At 42.9% G+C, this 23,417-nt stretch overlaps 2 protein-coding genes across 3 annotated transcripts in view; one reads left to right on the top strand and one right to left on the bottom strand.

Moving 5' to 3' along the window:
• Positions 1-19,365, bottom strand: part of nol6 (nucleolar protein 6 (RNA-associated)) — a 73,503-nt gene extending 54,138 nt beyond the window's left edge. The window contains exons 1-8 of the mRNA XM_060906956.1: positions 19,199-19,365; positions 18,737-18,949; positions 13,219-13,335; positions 12,919-13,101; positions 9,753-9,921; positions 2,051-2,182; positions 1,809-1,972; positions 1,583-1,703 (exon numbers count right to left, since the gene is read on the bottom strand). Of these exons, the coding sequence (XP_060762939.1) occupies positions 1,583-1,703; positions 1,809-1,972; positions 2,051-2,182; positions 9,753-9,921; positions 12,919-13,101; positions 13,219-13,335; positions 18,737-18,949; positions 19,199-19,243 (1,144 nt within the window). The 5' untranslated portion in view covers positions 19,244-19,365. The remainder of the gene's footprint in view (positions 1-1,582; positions 1,704-1,808; positions 1,973-2,050; positions 2,183-9,752; positions 9,922-12,918; positions 13,102-13,218; positions 13,336-18,736; positions 18,950-19,198) is intronic.
• Positions 19,366-19,485: 120 nt separating this feature from the next.
• The window catches only part of skic3 (SKI3 subunit of superkiller complex), a 136,287-nt gene continuing 132,355 nt past the window's right edge, over positions 19,486-23,417 (top strand). Inside the window, exons 1-2 of one of the 2 annotated variants that reach the window (XM_060906954.1) lie at positions 19,486-19,682; positions 19,911-20,003. In XM_060906954.1, the coding sequence (XP_060762937.1) occupies positions 19,647-19,682; positions 19,911-20,003 (129 nt within the window). In that variant the 5' untranslated portion in view covers positions 19,486-19,646. Of the gene's footprint in view, positions 19,683-19,727; positions 19,796-19,910; positions 20,004-23,417 lie in introns of those variants that run through there. The other variant, XM_060906955.1, reaches the window with a different exon arrangement.

Raw genomic sequence — 23,417 nt, 5'->3', positions numbered from 1 at the left:
GTTTTGATTGGCTATTATAACAGAGCATGCTGCATGCTTTTTGGTTTTGTAGCACAGAGTACCTGGCTAACTGCAGGAAGCGGTTAGCTGCACAGCTAATGTAGCCATTGCAAGGCTAACGTGGCACCGATTTTAAAACACGGCAAAACGACTTAACAGTTATACACTTCCAAAAAAAGCGTGCTCATACATTCACATATCTCGGAGGCAATATGTCCGATGACGCATCACTCAATCCAGAGGAGAGTTTCTTGAGGTGCGGCAGCCTTTGATGCTTTACGATCCAGGTGCTGGGAGAAGAAAGGCCTCACTAGACGCACCAAGTTATCTGTATGCAAAGCCATAGTCCTGCTATCTCTTCTCTATGGCTCAGAAACATGGCCCACCTTAGCCCATCATATACACCATCTTGAGATGTTTCATCAAAGATCTCCGCGTCAGATCCTAAACGTGAAATGGTGGCAGCGCATGACCAACACTGAAGTGCTGCAACGGGCAAAAATAACAAGGATGGAGACCGTTCTCAGAGGCAACAGGATCCAATGGCTTGGCCATGTAACCCGGATGGATGACAACAAAATTCCCAAGCAATTGCTGTTTGGAGATTTGAGACACGGCATATGTTCTAGAGAAAGACCAAGGAAGAGATGCTGGCCATGTAATGACAACAGAATTCCCAAGCAATTGCTGTTTGGAGATTTGAGACACGGCATATGTTCTAGAGAAAGACCAAGGAAGAGATACAAAGATTGCACTAAGGAAGATCTCAAACTCTTTGGATTTGAGAGCCAGTCCTGGTTTAGAACTTCCTTGGACCACCAGGCCTGGAGATCACAGCTCTATGAGGGAATGCAACTCCGTGAAGCCAGGCTGCCGTCTATGGCAGAAGATACGCAAGAAGTGCCATCAAAGGGCTACACATACCCCTTTTCCACCAAATCAGTTCCAGGGCTGGTTCGGGGCCAGTGCTGGTGCTGGTTCACAACTCGTTCAACTTGCGAGCCAGCTGAGAACCAGTTTGCTTTTCCATAGCTCGCGGTGCTAAGGGAAGCCACATCGTTACGTCGCTGTATACGTCAGTTACGTTTGCATAAACCTTGGCACAAGTATCGAAGCAAAAACAACACGGAAGCAGCAGCAGCAACAACAACAATAATAATAATGGATGACTTCGCGTTTGTACAGCTGCTGCTTCTCGTCGCTTAAAAATGGCGATCTTTCGCGGTCTTGTTATTGTTGTTGGTCTTAACAACTCCGCCCCCCCGCTGACGTAAGCGGTTCTTTCCTCTGGCCCAGCAGAGAGTTGGTGCTAGCCTGGAACCAGTTTTTCTGGCCCCAGAGCCAGTTCTTTGTCAGTGGAAACAGAAAACCCGGTTCCAAACTAAGCACTGGCCCCGAACCAGCCCTGGCACTGCTTTGGTGGAAAAGGGGCAACAGGTTCCCCATCGTGGAACTGACAGGGACCATTGAAAATCTAATATGATGCTAAACCATAAGTGTCAGGCAAAAATGGTCATTTTCAAGCCTGAAAACAAACAAACAAACAAACAAACAAAGTGACTCATAGCAAGCACACACTTACCTAAGAAATGCAGTGCATTTCTGAGCAGCTGGTAGGCATTCATGGTTTTACCCACTTTATGTGTGGACAGAAGATAAGCCAAGAGCATGGAGGCCAGGAATCCGCCAAAACATCCAGCACCCTAAAGAAACGTGCAAAGCACACTTCAGACCAAAGGATTTCAACACTGCTCATCATCAGAGAGTCAAAAACACATGCACACACACACTCATCAGACTTTACATACCTTATCTAGCTCCCTCTGTCTGAGCCACACTTTGAGCAGAGCCACACCATCTCGAAAGGCCGGACACTGATCACAGTGTGCTCTGAGGAATTGCTGGTGTGAGCGAGGGAGGTGATCCCCCACCACTGTACTGTTATACTGAGGAGTCGGAGGTTCAGTGATTTCTGAAAGAAACAAACAGTTAAAGGCTTCAAGTAAAAGAACACAAAATGCTGATTCCTTCCCCCCCCAAAAAAATTTACCCTGTTGAGCATTTTGGCCGGTAAACCAGGCTGTCCGGATGTTGTTCTTCTGAGGATGGAAGCGACTTGGTTTGAGGAAGTCCGGAGGTGGGATGGCATGAATTCTCACCACGATGCTGTCGACGTCCTTACCTACAGTTACAGTCAGGTTCATATAACATGGCATAATGCTTCTGACTACATTCACACTCAAAAGTACAAATCTTTGTTAGTCATTTTAAGGTCGACAGGTTGGTCTACAGTATACCTGGCACTAGTCTAAACAGATCAACCTTCTGAAAGTGACCAAAGAACAATGCTCCTCCCACCTATAAACAAAGCAGTGTCAACACTAGTAATCACTAACCCAACCACATATCAGGTATGGATTACATTTTATTAGTATACACTCACCAACCACTTTATGAGGAATACCCATACACCTGCTATTTTATGTTTTATCAGCAGCACAATGCAGATACAAATCAAGAGCTTCAAGTAATTAATGTTCACTTCAAACACCCGAATGGGAAAAACTGTGATCTCAAAGTGTGACTTTCTTTCACTGTGGTATGGGTGTTGGTTTGAGCCAGATCGACTGGTTTATTTGAGCATTTCAGAAACTGCTGATCTCCTGGGGTTTTCACACACAACAGTCTCTACAGGTTACACAGAATGGAGCGAAAAACAAAAAACATTGAATGAGTGACGGTTCTGTGGGTGGAAACGCCTTGTTGAGCCTCTTAACACTAACAGAATCTTAACTAGGAGAGAGAGTGTTCATTGTGCTGCTTGCGCTACCTTTTAACGATGATCTTTGTGCTGGGATGCTTTTGGGAAACTCAGGCCAGATCAGTTCAAGCTGCCAGGAAGGATATAGTAACTCATATAATTGCTCTTTACAACTGTGCTGAGCAGAAAAGCATCTCAGCATACAAGAGCAGAAGACCAAACTGGGTTCCACTCCTGCCAGCCAAGAACAGGAATCTTACCCTGTGTCCGAAATCACTCCCTAGGGCACTATATAGTCTCATCTCATCTCATTATCCCTAGCCGCTTTATCCTTCTACAGGGTCGCAGGCAAGCTGGAGCCTATCCCAACTGACTACGGGCGAAAGGCGGGGTACACCCTGGACAAGTCACCAGGTCATCACAGGGCTGACACGTAGACACAGACAACCATTCACACTCACATTCACACCTACGGTCAATTTAGAGTCGCCAGTTAACCTAACCTGCATGTCTTTGGACTGTGGGGGAAACCGGAGCACCCGGAGGAAACCCACGCGGACACGGGGAGAACATGCAAACTCCGCACAGAAAGGCCCTCGCCGGCCACAGGGCTCGAACCCAGGACCTTCTTGCTGTGAGGCGACAGCGCTAACCACTACACCACCGTGCCGCCCCGCACTATATAGTGAAGATGCCATTTTCTAGTGCTGTCCAAAACCTTAGTGAGGATTATTTACACCCTATATAGTGCACTCAAAGTATCCCACAATGCACCACGAAAAGTAGTGTACAACGATGGTCACTAACCAAAGCAATACATGGTTTTCCCCAAAGCGTTTTAGCGTGTCGGGCCCAATACGCTGGCTCTGCCTGCCGATATGCTTAGTTGCTTTAGTTAAAATCTGATAAGCTTAGATTTATACCGATACGTTAAATTTCCTACCCACAAGTAACTAGATAGATAGGAGAGCAAATAACAGATCCATTTACATACTGATTGATATTTGTGTTAAACAAGTGCTCTTTCCCCCCCAGTGTTTGTGTTGATTCTGTCAAAGTAATATGTCCGCACGGTATGATGTAAACAAACTAATCTGTTGGCTATGTCAAGATCACGTGTTCAAACCGTCCAATAAAAATATCGAAAGAAAACGTCAAACATCCCGGAAGTTTCCGATTCATAATAAGCGATCTCATTGGCTGCCGATGTTGTCCCGCACCAGACGGACAAAGCCGACTGACTTTAATAAGCTAGGAGAAGACTCGCTGGACAAATTAATCCACATCAGCATGGATGACAGCGAGATGGACTATGAGAGGGTTGCCCAACATTGGGCCAAGCAAAACCCAAGGAGAATTAATCTGCTTTAAAAGGAGTAGAAAACTTAGTTTGGGTTTGCAGAAAGATTATGTACCTATAAACACTCTCACGAAGTGTTGTCCAAATGTGTCAAATATAGCAGAATTTCAAATAATCATAAGCATTTTTGGCAGTGTGATGTCACTGGGATCCATTTAACAAAAGGCGGCTCCGGATTATTCTTTCGTTAAAGGCTCACAGTGACCTCACACTGCCAAATACGCTTAGCATTATTATTCCCAATTATGCTACATTTAACACTTATTAACACAATCTCTTCATGAATGTGTTTATAAAGTACATAATCTTTCTGCAAACTTAAATGTATGAATTAAGTTTGCTTTTCCTTTAAATATGTTTTAATCTTAAAGGAACAGTCCACCGTATTTCCATAATGAAATATGCTCTTATCTGAATTGAGACGAGCTGCTCCGTACCTCTCCGAGCTTTGCGCGACCTCCCAGTCAGTCAGACGCAGTCAGACGCGCTGTCACTCCTGTTAGCAATGTAGCTAGGCTCAGCATGGCCAATGGTATTTTTGGGGGCTGTAGTTAGATGCGACCAAACTCTTCCACGTTTTTCCTGTTTACATAGGTTTATATGAGCAGTGATATGAAACAAGTTCAGTTCCACAAATTGAAACGTAGCAATTTTCTATGCTATGGAAAGTCCGCACTATAATGACAGGCGTACTAACACCTTCTGCGCGCTTCGACAGCGCATTGATATCTGAGGTCCGTATCAATGCACTGTCGAAGCGCGCAGAAGGTGTTAGTATGCCTGTCATTATAGTGCGGACTTTCCATAGCATAGAAAATCGCTACGTTTCAATTTGTGTAACTGAACTTGTTTCATATCACTGCTCATATAAACCTATGTAAACAGGAAAAACGCGGAAGAGTTTGGTCGCATCTAACTACAGCCCCCAAAAATACCATTGGCCATACTGAGCCTAGCTACATTGCTAACAGGAGTGACAGCGCGTCTGACTGACTTGGAGGTCGCGCAAAGCTCGGAGAGGTACGGAGCAGCTCGTCTCAATTCAGATAAGAGCATATTTCATTATGGAAGTACGGTGGACTGTTCCTTTAATCTCGTCCATTTAATAAAGTGCCAAAATTTAAACTTTATAATATGCAGTTGCCTTACTTTTCTTTTCAGTGCATCTTAGTTATACATGTATTACGGTAATTGCATCCGAAACATTCTAAATCATTACAGTTATAGTAATACAGCAACTTATTTTAAGGTGGCAGTTCTTAGGTTCAGATCCCTTTGTGGTCAACAGGAGGTCATGATGATCGATTCTCTTCATCTGGTTGCAGAAGATGGAGCAAACCGCTGTTCATATTTTCATGCACATTTTTGTTACAAGCCCTGTGATGACCTGGCGACTTGTCCAGGGTGTACCCCGCCTTTCGCCCGTAGTCAGCTGGGATAGGCTCCAGCTTGCCTGCGACCCTGTAGAAGGATAAAGCGGCTAGAGATAATGAAATGAGATGAGATTTTTGTTACAACACTACTTCATCAGAGATAAGTAAAGGATCCCCGTAGATTTTCAAATCTATCGTATACCTAAGTAATCTATAACAAAACAGTTTAACTTGCATGTTGAACTTTAAGGTGAAATTTCAAATGTGTATACATTAATACTATTTAGGTCAGAAATCACTGAAACACTGGTAAAATCTATCCTATAATCATGGATCTAAAACCTCTCAGAGACCCTGAAAATGCACCTGAGAGCATCTATTTTCAAAAAATTTTCCGGGGGACATGCCCCCACACACTCCCCAGTTTCACTTCGCGCTGTTGGCACTCAGTTGTCTGTGTTTTATCATGCCAGAAATTAGGGCTTCACGTTTTTTCTGGGGAAAACACTGCAATATATCCCATTATGCATTGTGGTCGCACTGAAAGAAATCAAATTAAGAGTCTCAAATTTGACTTAATAAAGTCAGCGGCAAAGAAGAAAGAAAAGTATTCAGCCTTGATTAAAAGAAAAAAAAAGATGCAGGTACTTTGTATTGATTAATGTGGGAAATACGTTCATATGCTAAATATGCATTTATCACAAAAATACATGAATTTATTTTTTTTTGCGGTCCAAATCTTGCGCTCTGATTGGCTGGCGAGCAGGTCCGTATCCTACGATACGGACCCCAGTTACGGATCTCTGATGACTCACTCGTTCACAACAACAAACATAGTAGAATTTAATAAAGAAATAAAAGAAAACATTTCAGGAATCCTGAATGACTCCTATTTGTATAAATAGGGGACTACATAGGCGGCAAAATGTAGTTTTTTTTTTCCTGCCATGGAAGTGCACTTGTATACCGAGGAGAAAGCAATTTGCATTACAGCCGTGAATGAGGATTCAAAATGGCGGCTCGCCTCGCCTCGGTTTTCCCTTTCGGGCGCTCCCAGTTTCTGTTAGATTTTGTTAAAGAAAAAAAAAAAAAAAAAAAAAAAAATTATATATATATAAAAAAAAAAAATTTACCAGCTTAAGGTCGGTCCGTATGGTGAAATACCGTGACCTCAGCCTTGAATACTGACCTCGGCCCAGAGGGCCTCGCTCAGTACTTTCAAGACCTCGGTCACGGTATTTCACCATACGGACCGACCTTAAGCTGGTAAATATGTATTTATTATTTTGAAAACCTACCAGCTGACTGATCTGGCACATTTTAATTGTGCGCCAGTAATGACATAAATACCAGCGCGACAGACTAGTGTCCCAAAGTGTTTTTTCATTTCACCAATGAGCTCACTATATAGTCCTCTATACAGCGTTTCTGCAGGCTTGAACAAGTTCAATTTAAGTCTTTTTAAGACCTTTTTAAGACCATAACAGGTTAAATTTAAGACTTATGCCGCACAAAAAAAATAAAGAAAATTGGGAGAGCCTGAATTACTTTCAAAATAACAAAATTTATCATCATTCACCAATAAACTCATTACATCCCTAGGGTGCGCTCTTGCATTAATGAGGAACAGAAACATAACATGAAGTGGAACGTTATGGCATTAGATCATTGACAAACCGACTAAAATGGGGGTGTGGGGTGGGGTCAGAGAGGGAGAAAGGGATGTTAGGAAAGGGTTTTAAAAGGTTTGAAAACCACTGCATTACGCTAGATCATTAACAAATTGATTAAAGAGAGAGAGAGAGAGAGAGAGAGAGAGAGAGAGAGAGAGAGAGAGCACTACACTGCCGCAGCGGAACATTTGGGCAATGTTAGAATCGGGAAACATGGCCTGAGAAAGCTCCCCAATCTTGTCATTGCTTTTATATGAGTGATGCATTGTCACTGTGTTTTAAAATCCACAACACTTCGGCTTTTAAAGTTGCAGTGGAGCCAAAGACATCCCGCAAATCACTTGAGGATGAGGCATTCGATTCCGTACGGTTTGTGTGTTGTAACATGACAGTTCGCACGGAGTTAGCGGATACACCGTCTCGAGATGTGCTTGGACCTGACAACGGTGAACAAAATTGAGTGATGGCATGCGATTGCTGCAGACTTTTATGGGCAGCCTGGTGCTTCTCTGCTTTCGCGTGCGATTCCAGTGCCTTTACACCCAGGGTGCCGAGTTTGAGTGTTCTTTTGCACAATGTGCAGTACGCCTCAAACGGATTGTTTGGTACACGTTTTAACCAGTCTACGAAATCATTGTGTTCAAGCCAGCAGTCGTTAAACTTGCATTTGCCCATTTTGCTACAAACCATGACAATCTCCCTCGCTTCTTTTAGGCTCTACTGTCTAAATGCGCGCGTACCTGTGCATCACCATGCCAACCAGGCTAGACGTCGGATTCCACTGCGTCTCATTTGTAGTTTGCGGTGTAGCCTACTGATACTAAGTAGACCTAGCCTATATGACTAATTATGAATATCACCAACGCATTTAACAAAAAAAAAAAAAGCGACTGGTACCCCAATGGACGTAAGGATTTAAGACTTCACAAAATTACATTTAAGACCTACAATGCAAAATATGCTTGCATTTTAGACTTTTTAAGGCCTTAAATTAGGATTATCAAATTTTAGACTTTTTAAGACTCTGCGGAAACCACGTCTATATAGTAATTCCCTATGTAAGGACTAGGGAGTAGTAAACAAGTGAGCGATTTTGGACACAGGGTCAGAATCAAGAACAAGTTCCAGTTTACACAAAGGGGGAAAAGTAAAAATTGCGTCACTTTTACCTACAGTCTGCATGTAGATGACGAAATTCAGATTTCATCCAAAAGAAAGAGGAAAAAAACAAAAAACAAACCACACAACACACACTTTTCAGCCCCACAGTGTGATCATGGCCATGTTGCATTTAAAATCTGTAATTTCATATTTTGTAGCTTCCACTGCTAAATGACCCATACCAGGCTTTCGTCTAAACGGGGGAACAGGGGCGCTGCGCCCTCTTACTCTCGGCGTGCGCCCCCTTACCGACTCCGTGAAAACATCCCAGCAACACTACGTGACAATGTGTCTGATCATCAAAATGTTATAATTGCTCCAAAAATATTCCAATCATAGTAGATACACCGCCAGACGGTGCAAAAACAATCCGAATTGGCGTTTTCCAGACTGAGGCGCCATGTTGTTTAGTTGTTTACTTGTCGCGGCTGCTCTCGCGAGATTTGACATGGGTTACATAGAAGGTCAGCTGACTTGTAGAGCGAGATTTCTCGAGACTGAATGACCTTTCACCCACCGGCGTGGGAGCTTTTGACAGAAGTAGTTCGCGAGTTGTTTTTGTTGACACTTGGGCATTTAAAGATATCATCCCGCGGCACGAAAAGGAAGAAAGCCAAAGACTGTCCGGGACAGAAGAAGATTACTTCTTTCTTTTCAATGTTGACAGACAATTTGTTACAATTTCCCTCTCAGATAGCCTCAGAATGTCCCATTGGAGCATTTTTCAAAGGCTTTGCACGGCGGGGGGGGGGACAACCGGCACCATCCCCCCCCCCGCTTCGCTCCCTCGCCACGGTGAGCGCCCTCATACTAAATTTTTCTAGAAAAAATCCTGCATACCATAACAAATTACCCATGCTGAATTTAGTTACACCTTTCACCAGGGGACCAAACAAACCCAGAAATAATGCAATTAGTACAAGTCCCTATTAGTCATCATTCGAGTCAGACAATTTCTATTTTAGAAAATCACTAAGAAGACAATTTCCACTCGACATTACAGCACAGGAATCCTCACCAACCTGTTAAAGTTTCCGTTTCTGGAGATATCACAGAAAAGACAAGCGTCCCACAGTATTCACCTTGCTGCTATATTTACCTTGATACTACATTCTTATCTCTTTACAATTTTTACACTTCACCTAATCCATGTAAATTTCTCTCTTTCATATCGGCTAAATCCCAAACAAATTCTTATTCATTCCACGGTATCTGCTCACTACACAAGTTTAGACGTCTTGCACTTACACACCATAGAACGTTGTTGAGATGCAGCCAAATAAATATACAAAAAAGGTCTGCACTTCACATTCCCCCATTTTTAATAGAAAATTAATAATTGGCTCACTTGCTGCTTTGCTTTCTGACATTACTCAGACCAACAAACTTTCTTTACTGCTGGAGGTGGGGAGGAAAGGTCCTACCTGAAGGTGTGACAAGCAGGAGTGGGCGGAGCCGGTTGCCATGGAGGCATGAATAATGCAATAATCCCACGAATGGAGAAGTGGAAAGGTGCTGTGCCAGTCCTGCCAGATACAAAGCTCGCTTTCGAGAGTACTTCTGGTTTATGCCATCCATCGGATGCAGGATACTCTGAGAGGAAATAGCAATGGAACAATCATGACAGCAATTGAAGATCATCCTGATCTTTATTCTGCACAGACTAACTCCATCTTTTAAGATAAACATATTCACTGTATAAACTGTACATGGTATAATGGCAGCACATACACTACCGTTCAAAAGTTTGGGGTCACCCAGACAATTTTGTGTTTTCCATGAAAAGTCACACTTTTATTTACCACCATAAGTTGTCAAATGAATAGAAAATATAGTCAAGACATTTTTCTGGCCATTTTGAGCATTTAATCGACCCCACAAATGTGATGCTCCAGAAACTCAATCTGCTCAAAGGAAGGTCAGTTTTATAGCTTCTCTAAAGAGCTAAACTGTTTTCAGCTGTGCTAACATGATTGTACAAGGGTTTTCTAATCATCCATTAGCCTTCTGAGGCAATGAGCAAACACATTGTACCATTAGAACACTGGAGTGAGAGTTGCTGGAAATGGGCCTCTATACACCTATGGAGATATTGCACCAAAAACCAGACATTTGCACCTAGAATAGTCATTTACCACATTAGCAATGTATAGAGTGGATTTCTGATTAGTTTAAAGTGATCTTCATTGAAAAGAACAGTGCTTTTCTTTCAAAAATAAGGACATTTCAAAGTGACCCCAAACTTTTGAACGGTAGTGTATTTAGAGTTGTTCATTGAAAGGCCTAGAGAAACGTACCCCCTTCCTCCTTGGATAATAATAGTACAAATCCCGACAACGAAAACTTGTAATAGCAACCTACGTCGTAAATGTCGGGAACTTTCAGAATTTGTCGAGTTTAAATTTCTCGCCAAGGGAATCCTGGTACCAACGTTGCCATTATTAGCTGGCTTTCGCGTGATGTCACGAGCGGTTTTTCCACTGACGTCCACACAGCGTAGCTTCTGTCCGACTCTCGGCTAGATTACATTCGTTTTGACGGAAGCTTGCGACAGAACATGATGCAGAAAGAGAGACAAATCATTAAACTACAATCTACGACTGTTATGGAGAAGAAGGGGGAGAGAAAAAAAAAGGGAAAGCATCTGGAAAGTGATGTATCGCTGCCAGGTGCGGCAACACAAATGCCGTGGTGGGAGTGGCCCTGTTCCTTTTCCTGAAAGATAATCACTAATTAGTCAAGACTTTGCGACAATGAACTACAAAGCACTTTGTTTCCAACATACTGTAATTCTACTAACTTGAGGAATGCATCTTCAACTTCTAGTCATCCAAACCCCTTAAGGCACGGAAGTGAGCTTGCGCCAGGGTGAATAATGTCCCGAGGCGTAGTCCTAGTGGGACGTGCCCATGCTGGTTCGCAAAGGCTAGGGGACAGGGAGGTGAACGCAAAATCTCACTTTGCTGTGAGCTTCCCTAGCTGAGTTATGAATTTTTAAAGTCTGCCTGGATCAGTGACTCATATGGAAACTCAAAGCATGGAGTCGAGCTCACGCCGGGGCGAATAATGTCCCGAGGCGTGGTCCTACCGGGCTGTGCTGGTTCATAGGGGATCATATAGAGGGAGGTGCCTGTAAAATGTGGCTTCAATGGGACCTCCGGTGGCCGAGTTATGAGCGTTTAAAGGCCGGCTGAAACCGTGGATCAAATCGAAACAAAGTTCATCATTGTCACTGACCCCGCTCCCATCAGACAATTCTGGCTCGAACCGGTACGGTTCGATACCTCTCTCTTCTTCTCTATGGCTGGCCACTACTTCTCTCAGCGTGTTGTCATCAACTTGAACTGACAAAAAACTACTAAAACTTAAAGTTTCTCCCTCACTAAATTCCTGCTCGCTTTGGTCGCTCGTATTGTTATTTGTGGCCGACACACACCCATGACGTCACAAGGCTCCTGTCTGCTACTTCAGCCAGTATCTCACTGGGCTGCGACAGCTTGCGACAAATTGCGAACGTCATTCGCGAGAGAGTTTCAAAAGTGTCTTGAAACATTTGCGGGGCTTCTCAATTTCCTCGCATGAGTCGCAAAGTGTCGCTCCTTCGTCGCTGAAATTTTGAACATGTTCAAAAAATTTGTGCGACAAAATTTCTCTCAAAATAGCCGCAAATGCGTCGCTGGTGTTGCAAAGCCATCGCAAACCCTTCTCAAATCAGTTTCCGTGAGACTTCCTCTACTTCCCTGCCTGGTGAGGGAAAGCTGGGCTGCGACAGCCTGCGACTAGTTGGAGATGCAACAATTGTGGTAAAATATCTCATCTCATTATCTGTAGCCGCTTTATCTTGTTCTACAGGGTCGCAGGCAAGCTGGAGCCTATCCCAGCTGACTACGGGCGAAAGGCGGGGTACACCCTGGACAAGTCGCCAGGTCATCACAGGGCTGACACATAGACACAGACAACCATTCACACTCACATTCACACCTACGGTCAATTTAGAGTCACCAGTTAACCTAACCTGCATGTCTTTGGACTGTGGGGGAAACCGGAGCACCCGGAGGAAACCCACGCGGACACGGGGAGAACATGCAAACTCCGCACAGAAAGGCCCTCGCCGGCCACAGGGCTCGAACCCGGACCTTCTTGCTGTGAGGCGACAGCGCTAACCACTACACCACCGTGCCGCCCGTGGTAAAATATGTGAACATCAATTCAGTGTGATTCCAAGTGAAAATTGTCGCTAATTCACATATTTTATTGCAATTGTTGTGTCTCTGACTAGTCGCGGGCTGTCGCAGCCCAGTGAGATACTACCCTTCCGGGCGATTCTAAAAGGGCTAAATTTACTCGGCTTTCGTCTGCGAATATATCCGCTACGGTGCGGTTTAGAGAATAGTTACCTCTGTCCAAGGACTCAATAAACCTCACCAAATTCACTGCTATTCTGTTTTAGCGCAAAAAAAAAAAGCATTTCTCTAGGCCTTGAAATTATCAAGCTAAATCTGTAGCTTTATAGACGTTGACCAAGTTCCTGAGGAATGATCAAACTCTCAGTCATGAATTCTAAGAATCTTTACAGAAACTACAACTTACAGCAGGAATCGTGACAGCCAGATCAACAGAAACTCTTGGTTTGATGCAAGTTCCCAGAGGATAACTCCCAATTAAGTCCAGAGATTCAGGTGGCTCCATGTGGAACTTGCCCTTAGTCTCTTCAGGAACCAGGATGAACGGGACATCAATTCCCGACTCCGATAACCAAGACAAGTCTGACAACTAGATCAAAGAAAGACAGAAAGCATCTTCAGTGAATACAATGACAAGATGTAGACTCCAGAATATAATAGTAAATACTGCCTCAGACCAGCAGTGCTCTCAACACTGCGTACTAACTTCCACTACTGGTGTTTCAGGCACAGATTTCAGCAGTTCAGTGATTTGCTGTACAAAGCAATCCAGCTGTTTCTTCCTGCGTTCACTCAGCACCACCTCCTTGAGCAGTTCCTCCATCTGCAGGCCAGATCAAAAGGACACACACTGAACATAATACGGTCACACTGATGTTACATGCATGACCAATAAAGCACAGTAAATACCAGATCAATCACAGCAAGGTGTACCTGCATGCAACATCAACCTTGTTACAATAAAAAGCTCTTAGACGACAATAGTTCACACCAACACAACAAGCTGAAAACCTATTATTACAACCCCGATTCCAAAAAAGTTGGGACAAAGTACAAATTGTAAATAAAAACGGAATGCAATAATTTACAAATCTCAAAAACTGATATTGTATTCACAATAGAACATAGACAACATATCAAATGTCGAAAGTGAGACATTTTGAAATTTCATGCCAAATATTGGCTCATTTGAAATTTCATGACAGCAACACATCTCAAAAAAGTTGGGACAGGGGCAATAAGAGGCTGGAAAAGTTAAAGGTACAAAAAAGGAACAGCTGGAGGACCAAATTGCAACTCTTTAGGTCAATTGGCAATAGGTCATTAACATGACTGGGTATAAAAAGAGCATCTTGGAGTGGCAGTGGCTCTCAGATGGGAAGAGGATCACCAATCCCCCCAATTCTGCACTGACAAATATCAGCAATATCAGAAAGGAGTTCGACAGTGTAAAATTGCAAAGAGTTTGAACATATCATCATCTACAGCGCATAATATCATCAAAAGATTCAGAGAATCTGGAAGAATCTGTGCGTAAGGGTCAAGGCCGGAAAACCATACTGGGTGCCCGTGATCTTCGGGCCCTTAGACGGCACTGCATCACATACAGGCATGCTTCTGTATTGGAAATCACAAAATGGGCTCAGGAATATTTCCAGAGAACATTATCTGTGAACACAATTCACCGTGCCATCCGCCGTTGCCAACTAAAACTCTATAGCTCAAAGAAGAAGCCGTATCTAAACATGATCCAGAAGCGCAGACGTCTTCTCTGGGCCAAGGCTCATTTAAAATGGACTGTGGCAAAGTGGAAAACTGTTCTGTGGTCAGACGACTCAAAATTTGAAGCTCTTTATGGAAATCAGGGACGCCGTGCCATTCGGACTAAAGAGGAGAAGGACGACCCGAGTTGTTATCAGCGCTCAGTTCAGAAGCCTGCATCTCTGATGGTATGGGGTTGCATTAGTGCGTGTGGCATGGGCAGCTTACAAATCTGGAAAGACACCATCAATGCTGAAAGGTATATCCAGGTTCTAGAGCAACATATGCTCCCATCCAGACGACGTCTCTTTCAGGGAAGACCTTGCATTTTCCAACACGACAATGCCAAACCACATACTGCATCAATTACAGCATCATGGCTGCGTAGAAGAAGGGTCCGGGTACTGAACTGGCCAGCCTGCAGTCCAGATCTTTCACCCATAGAAAACATCTGGTGCATCATGAAATGGAAGATACGACAAAAAAGACCTAAGACAGTTGAGCAACTAGAATCCTACATTAGACAAGAATGGGTTAACATTCCTATCCCTAAACTTGAGCAACTTGTCTCCTCAGTCCCCAGACGTTTACAGACTGTTGTAAAGAGAAAAGGGGATGTCTCACAGTGGTAAACATGGCCTTGTCCCAACTTTTTTGAGATGTGTTGTTGTCATGAAATTTAAAAATCACCTAATTTTTCTCTGTAAACTGAGAAAATGTATCATTTAAACATTTGATATGTCATCTATGTTCTATTCTGAATAAAATATGGAATTTTGAAACTTCCACATCATTGCATTCCGTTTTTATTTACAATTTGTACTTTGTCCCAACTTTTTTGGAATCGGGGTTGTATTATTATTTGTTCATTTTAATAGGAGTCGACAAATGACTGTATTTATTAACACAGACCAAGTGCGTTTGATACAGACCAACAAAAAGAATCGTGACATATGCAGCTATTTGCTCAGTGTCAGATATTGCTCTCATAAGTGGATCGTATAGATGGGCTGCAAGAAAGCCGACTGAGATCTTACACAAATTCAGAATTTTTTAGACAGATGTTAAAGGAAATATAGCTCAGACAGACAAAGTAAATATGCATAATCTCTTAGAGAAAGCAAATGTTGCCTATGGGAAAGAATAATATTATTCATCAACAAAGTACTCAGGACAGATTTATCTCAGCGCCCCGCTTTATGTATTCTGGGCATAATAACAGAGGGAATAGAGTTATTATCCCAGCAAACTCATGCCCCTTTTCCACCAAAGCAGTTCCAGGGCTGGTTCGGGGCCAGTGCTTAGTTTGGAACCGGGTTTTCTGTTTCCACTGACAAAGAACTGGCTCTGGGGCCAGAAAAACCGGTTCCAGGCTAGCACCAGCTCTCTGCTGGGCCAGAGGAAAGAACCACTTACGTCAGCGGGGGGGCGGAGTTGTTAAGACCAACAACAATAACAAGACTGTGAAAGATCGCCATTTTTAAGCGACGAGAAGCAGCAGCTGTACAAACGCAAAGTCATCTATTATTATTATTATTATTATTATTATTGTTGTTGCTGCTTCTTCCGTGTTGTTTTTGCTTCGATATTCGCGTCAAGGTTTATGCAAACGTAGCAACGTAACTGACGTATACAGCGCCGTAATGACGTGGCTTCCCTTAGCATCGCGAGCTATGGAAAAGCAAACTGGTTCTCAGCTGGCTCGCAAGTTGAACGAGTTGTGAACCAGCACCAGCACTGGCCCCGAACCAGCCCTGGAACTGATTTGGTGGAAAAGGGGTATCAGTGGTGTAGGGTGGCCCTTACTACGGGATGTAGGATTGTTCTCAGACACTGGAAGTCAAAAAGTGTTATCCCATTTAACGAATGGGTGGGAGAAATAACCAAAATAGCTAGCTATGAACAACTGATTTTTAGGCTGAACAATAGGGAGGAGGCATTTATGAAAATATGGGGTCCATACATGAATTTCATACTAGATAGTTGATTGGAGTAGCTATACTGATGAATTTTCATGTAAACAGTAAGCCATGTCTGGATTGTGACATAAGGCTGATATATGGTGGGGTGGAGTCTGTGAGAGTAAAGGAGGTGAGAGAGATGTTGGTAATGTGAATCTTGTGCATGTAGACGTATGTAATTATTTCTATTTATTTTTATGTCCATATTAGTTTAATTTGTGCAAGTGTCTCTGTATGAGTAATATTTCTTTTTTTTCCCTTCTTTTTTTTCGGGTGTGTGTGTCAGGAATTATGTTGTCCTGTTCTTGTCGTTGTTCAGGTTCGTGTATGTTGATTCTTTTGCTGCATTGTTGAAAAGCAATAAAAAGTGAGTTACAAAAAGAAGAGAAAGCAAATGTTAATATTTTTAAGAAAGGTAATTTAAACCCCAGGGCTCAACATTAAGCACTGCCCGATTGCCCAGGACAAGTGAAACATGCATTCGGGCAAGTGGGATATGTCCCCGACATGCCCGACCGGGCAAGCTGGAATGAACATATATTACGAACTAGCACCACAAAAATTAGGCTTTTTCCTAAAAGCGTCCCTCACTACGTATCCGCCATTATATCTTGGCTGTCTTCTTAGTCTCGGTTGCATTTACTGCTTTGCAAGTTATTTTATATACCCCCACTGTTTGTAGTATGGTACGCATACTGTTTATAGACCCCTTGTGCATGACGTCACACATCACATAATAATTACAGCTGGGGTCAGACAGACACCGTCTTTCATGCAAGCAAGGCTTAATCTGTCTTCAATATGGTTAATTTTTGCGCTGTTTTTGCTTGTTCAAACAGAGGAATGGATAAAGGGCATTACCGTCTCCCCGATATCAAGAAAAATGTTAACAAATAGAAGCAAATGCCTCAAGAACAACGAAGAAATGAGTGGTTAAAGAATACGAGGAGAGGAGCTCAGCCTGAAAACTCCAGAGAAATTCATGATTGTATTTAAAATGTATTTTACAAAAACAAGAAGTCAGAAGTGGGGCTGGAAGAGTTTGATTAAGAATCTCGTTTTATTTGTTTTTTCTGCTCGCATTCGAGTTAGCTCCTTCATGAAGGTGATTGATTTTCTTACAGGTGAAGCCGCTTCCTTATTCAACACAGAAAACCCAGACTGGTTTCAAACAACTTGGGCATAAAAAAAAAAAAAAAAAAAAAAAAAAACACAACTCAACAAGCAGTGACATGTGCGATAAATCCCAAAAGAACAGAGCAGAGAGAGCTGGAGCTTTGTTTTTGTTATCAGAGGAACACAGTCTTGTGCAAAATATTTATATATCTGTTTTTTATATCATCTATCTCTAGGTTTATTTAAAAAACAAACAAACAAACAAACAAACAAAAAACCCCGTGCTGAGTCATGATAGACTGGCTGCACTGATTCAGTTACAGGTTGCCAGGTCTGTATAAGACACCCACAATGTACACATTAAACAATAATTTTAAACTCAAACATTGTCCTACCTGTCATGATTCAGTGCGGGGTTTTTTTTTTAAACCAAGAGATGGATGATGACAAAAAAAAAGATGTATAAATATTCTCAAACACAGCACTGTTCAAAAGTATTGGCACCCTATTGTTTTTCTTCATGCAAACTTAGTTATAGATTTCTATTTTATGATTTCTACATTATCGAGTAATGAACCTACAGTCAGGGAGAGTTCTACACAAACACACCGAACTTTACAACAGCTGCATGCATGTGAAATGGAAATAAATCGACTAAGGCAGGAAAAACTATTTTGGATAAAATTGTTATTGTTTGTTACAAGTTAAAAAAACAAAACAAAAAACCCAATAACCAAACTTAACAATAAACTTAATCAATAACTAAACTTCAACTCAATGTGTGATCATCATTTTGTGTTGCAATTCACAACTATTCTACGGTTTTACTAAAAAAAAAAAGTAGTTCTCGCAAAACAGAGGGCAAGTGGAAATTAACCCTCACTTGCCCCGTGGGTTTAAAAGTTGATGTCAAGCCCTGAACCCGTCCCAGCCGTTATACGCAATTTTACCAAAAAGTAAAGAAGCATCATATAACCCAAGGAAAAGCAATAGCCATCACCCTCAAATAAATTCCAATACATTTAATAATTCTTATGTAAAATAGACTAATTAAGTATAAATTGTAAATAGGATTTTTTAAGCATTTTTGTAATTTTTGTGCTTTGTATATATTTTAATGTTTTTAGCCATTTAATGTTTGTAACATAAAGATATATGTCTTTATCATAAGAAATAACGATTAAAAAAAGCTACAAGCATGGAGCCGTAAAACACATACTTTCTGTGAATTTCTAAACCAAAAGGTGACTAAAGGTAACTGACTTTTCAAACTAGGACCACATTCAAAAAAATTCTTTTTTTTTTTTGCAGATATGTATTTTTTCTGCGAATTCATGATCTAACAAAACAGGACAACCTTAAAAAGCATCTGGAATCTGTGCTCACCTGCATTTTGAGCAGACTACAGTGAAACAGAGACTCTGCCTCTTTCAGTTTGTTGAGCTCCTCCACAGTAGGGGCTTTGTACAATTCTCCTTTTGAGAGTTTAAGTGGGTGAAGGACACCATCCTCTGTGAGCGATGCACTTGCTTTCTTTTTGGATCCTTTGGGTTTCTTTGCACTTTCCTCTTCATCCTCAGATGGGTTCACTGTTTCCATCTGTGATGCAGCCAGTACACATTGTCAGAAAGGCACAACCATCACCAGACAGCAATGCTCCTATAATCCCTATAACCCTAATCATAAGAGTACCTGATATCCCATTTACAAGCCATTTATAAAGTAATATCGATTTAGTTCACTGTGAATATACAGAAGAAGGAACATCCTTAATGTGATCATGCAGACTAGAATGAGCTGACTAAACTAGAGCAAATCCGTACATGTGAAGAAACAGAACTGTCAAACCTCATTTTCCAGATCTTCAGCCGATACTTTACTTTTTCTCTTCATGTTAACGCGTGAATAAAGTCAATACTTTGTAATAAAATCCAAAACAATACATTGATTGATGCACATAACCAAGAAACCAGTGCAATTGGAAATTCTCACATGGAGAACATGCGGCACACAAACCATACAGACGGCTGTGTTGTGTTCTAACCTGTGATTGGTCCATTGTTCTCCTCTGTTTACCATTGGTGGAATATGCTTAGTCCCGCCTACAATCAAGGTTCTTCGAGACTGCAATGGAGCTGCACTTATTTTTTAAGTGCGGAAAAATAGCAGGATATATGTTGCACATAGCTTGACAATGTAGCTTATTACAACTGTTTCAAATGCGTGTATGATTGTTTTTTTTTTTTGCGACGTACAGTCGTCGCTGGATGATGACGACGAAATCATGATCTAGCGCATGCGCAGTTGTGCACGGGAGCGGCTGTGCACTGTGGTGAGATTGAAATGCAAATGTTTTGATCTTAAGTTCGTCTATGAGCGTCTCAGAAGAAAATAGAACTTTGAAAAATATAGAGATATATATTTGATTAGTTTCATTGTTTTTTGGTCAGTTGGCTGAATGATACAGTGAATAAAGTTTTGTAGCTGACGTTGTACACATCAGTTCTACATATTTTACACTGAGTCAGATGATGCTGATTATTTCCCTTGTGTTTTATAGACAATGGCGAATAAAGAAGTAAAATCGGCTCTAAAAAGTGCCAGAGACGCGATCAAAAACAAGGAGTTTAAAGAAGCTCTGAAACACTGCAAGGTGAGACATTTTAACCAGAAGTGACCACAGTGTTGACGGTTAATGTGATGATTTATCGCCCGCACGTTGACGGTTAATGTGATGATTTATCGCCAGCACGTTGACGGTTAATGTGATGATTTATCGCCCGCACGTTGACGGTTAATGTGATGATTTATCGCCAGCACGTTGACGGTTAATGTGATGATCTATCGCTTGCACGTTGACGGTTAATGTGATGATCTATCGCTTGCAGATTGACGGTTAATGTGATGATTTATCGCCAGCACGTTGACGGTTAATGTGATGATCTATCGCTTGCACGTTGACGGTTAATGTGATGATTTATCGCCAGCACGTTGACGGTTAATGTGATGATTTATCGCCAGCACGTTGACGGTTAACGTGATGATTTATCGCCTGCACGTTGACGGTTAACGTGATGATCTATCGCTTGCACGTTGACGGTTAACGTGATGATTTATCGCCTGCACGTTGACGGTTAACGTGATGATCTATCGCCTGCACGTTGACGGTTAACGTGATGATTTATCGCCAGCACGTTGACGGTTAACGTGATGATTTATCGCCTGCACGTTGACGGTTAACGTGATGATCTATCGCTTGCACGTTGACGGTTAACGTGATGATTTATCGCCAGCACGTTGACGGTTAACGTGATGATTTATCGCCTGCACGTTGACGGTTAATGTGATGATCTATCGCTTGCACGTTGACGGTTAACGTGATGATTTATCGCCAGCACGTTGACGGTTAATGTGATGATCTATCGCCTGCACGTTGACGGTTAACGTGATGATTTATCGCCAGCACGTTGACGGTTAACGTGATGATTTATCGCCAGCACGTTGACGGTTAACGTGATGATTTATCGCCAGCACGTTGACGGTTAACGTGATGATTTATCGCCTGCACGTTGACGGTTAACGTGATGATTTATCGCCTGCACGTTGACGGTTAATGTGATGATTTATCGCCAGCACGTTGACGGTTAATGTGATGATCTATCGCTTGCACGTTGACGGTTAATGTGATGATTTATCGCTTGCACGTTGACGGTTAATGTGATGATCTATCGCCTGCATGTTGACGGTTAACGTGATGATTTATCGCCAGCACGTTGACGGTTAACGTGATGATTTATCGCCTGCACGTTGACGGTTAACGTGATGATTTATCGCCAGCACGTTGACGGTTAATGTGATGATTTATCGCCAGCACGTTGACGGTTAATGTGATGATCTATCGCCTGCACGTTGACGGTTAATGTGATGATCTATCGCTTGCACGTTGACGGTTAATGTGATGATCTATCGCTTGCACGTTGACGGTTAACGTGATGATCTATCGCCTGCACGTTGACGGTTAACGTGATGATTTATCGCCAGCACGTTGACGGTTAACGTGATGATTTATCGCCTGCACGTTGACGGTTAACGTGATGATTTATCGCCTGCACGTTGACGGTTAACGTGATGATTTATCGCCAGCACGTTGACGGTTAACGTGATGATTTATCGCCAGCACGTTGACGGTTAATGTGATGATCTATCGCCTGCACGTTGACGGTTAATGTGATGATCTATCGCTTGCACGTTGACGGTTAACGTGATGATCTATCGCTTGCACGTTGACGGTTAACGTGATGATCTATCGCTTGCACGTTGACGGTTAACGTGATGATCTATCGCTTGCACGTTGACGGTTAACGTGATGATTTATCGCCAGCACGTTGACGGTTAACGTGATGATTTATCGCCTGCACGTTGACGGTTAACGTGATGATTTATCGCCTGCACGTTGACGGTTAATGTGATGATTTATCGCCAGCACGTTGACGGTTAATGTGATGATTTATCGCCTGCACGTTGACGGTTAATGTGATGATTTATCGCCAGCACGTTGACGGTTAACGTGATGATTTATCGCCAGCACGTTGACGGTTAACGTGATGATCTATCGCCAGCACGTTGACGGTTAACGTGATGATCTATCGCCTGCACGTTGACGGTTAACGTGATGATCTATCGCCAGCACGTTGACGGTTAACGTGATGATTTATCGCCCGCACGTTGACGGTTAACGTGATGATTTATCGCCCGCACGTTGACGGTTAATGTGATGATTTATCGCCAGCACGTTGACGGTTAACGTGATGATCTATCGCTTGCACGTTGACGGTTAACGTGATGATTTATCGCTTGCACGTTGACGGTTAACGTGATGATCTATCGCCTGCACGTTGACGGTTAACGTGATGATTTATCGCCAGCACGTTGACGGTTAACGTGATGATTTATCGCCTGCACGTTGACGGTTAACGTGATGATTTATCGCCAGCACGTTGACGGTTAACGTGATGATTTATCGCCTGCACGTTGACGGTTAACGTGATGATTTATCGCCAGCACGTTGACGGTTAATGTGATGATTTATCGCCAGCACGTTGACGGTTAATGTGATGATTTATCGCCTGCACGTTGACGGTTAATGTGATGATTTATCGCCAGCACGTTGACGGTTAATGTGATGATTTATCGCCAGCACGTTGACGGTTAATGTGATGATTTATCGCCTGCACGTTGACGGTTAATGTGATGATTTATCGCCTGCACGTTGACGGTTAACGTGATGATTTATCGCCAGCACGTTGACGGTTAACGTGATGATTTATCGCCAGCACGTTGACGGTTAACGTGATGATTTATCGCCAGCACGTTGACGGTTAACGTGATGATCTATCGCCTGCACGTTGACGGTTAACGTGATGATCTATCGCCTGCACGTTGACGGTCAACGTGATGATTTATCGCCAGCACGTTGACGGTCAACGTGATGATTTATCGCCTGCACGTTGACGGTCAACGTGATGATTTATCGCCAGCACGTTGACGGTCAACGTGATGATTTATCGCCTGCACGTTGACGGTCAACGTGATGATCTATCGCCTGCACGTTGACGGTCAACGTGGTGATCTATCGCCGGCACGCTGGCGGTCAACGTGGTGATCTATCGCCGGCACGTTGACGGTCAACGTGGTGATCTATCGCCGGCACGTTGACGGTCAACGTGGTGATCTATCGCCGGCACGTTGACGGTCAACGTGGTGATCTATCGCCGGCACGTTGACGGTCAAGGTGGTGATCTATCGCCGGCACGTTGACGGTCAACGTGGTGATCTATCGCCGGCACGTTGACGGTCAACGTGGTGATCTATCGCCGGCACGTTGACGGTCAACGTGATGATTTACCGCCGGCACGTTGACGGTCAACGTGATGATCTATCGCCGGCACGTTGACGGTCAACGTGATGATCTATCGCCGGCACGTTGACGGTCAACGTGGTGATCTATCGCCGGCACGTTGACGGTCAACGTGGTGATCTATCGCCGGCACGTTGACGGTCAACGTGG

Source organism: Neoarius graeffei, chromosome 24, assembly GCF_027579695.1.
Source record: "Neoarius graeffei isolate fNeoGra1 chromosome 24, fNeoGra1.pri, whole genome shotgun sequence".
Classification (NCBI taxonomy): Eukaryota; Metazoa; Chordata; class Actinopteri; order Siluriformes; family Ariidae; genus Neoarius; species Neoarius graeffei.
Note: the sequence above shows the minus strand (reverse complement) of the source record. Positions and strands in the feature narration are given on the sequence as shown.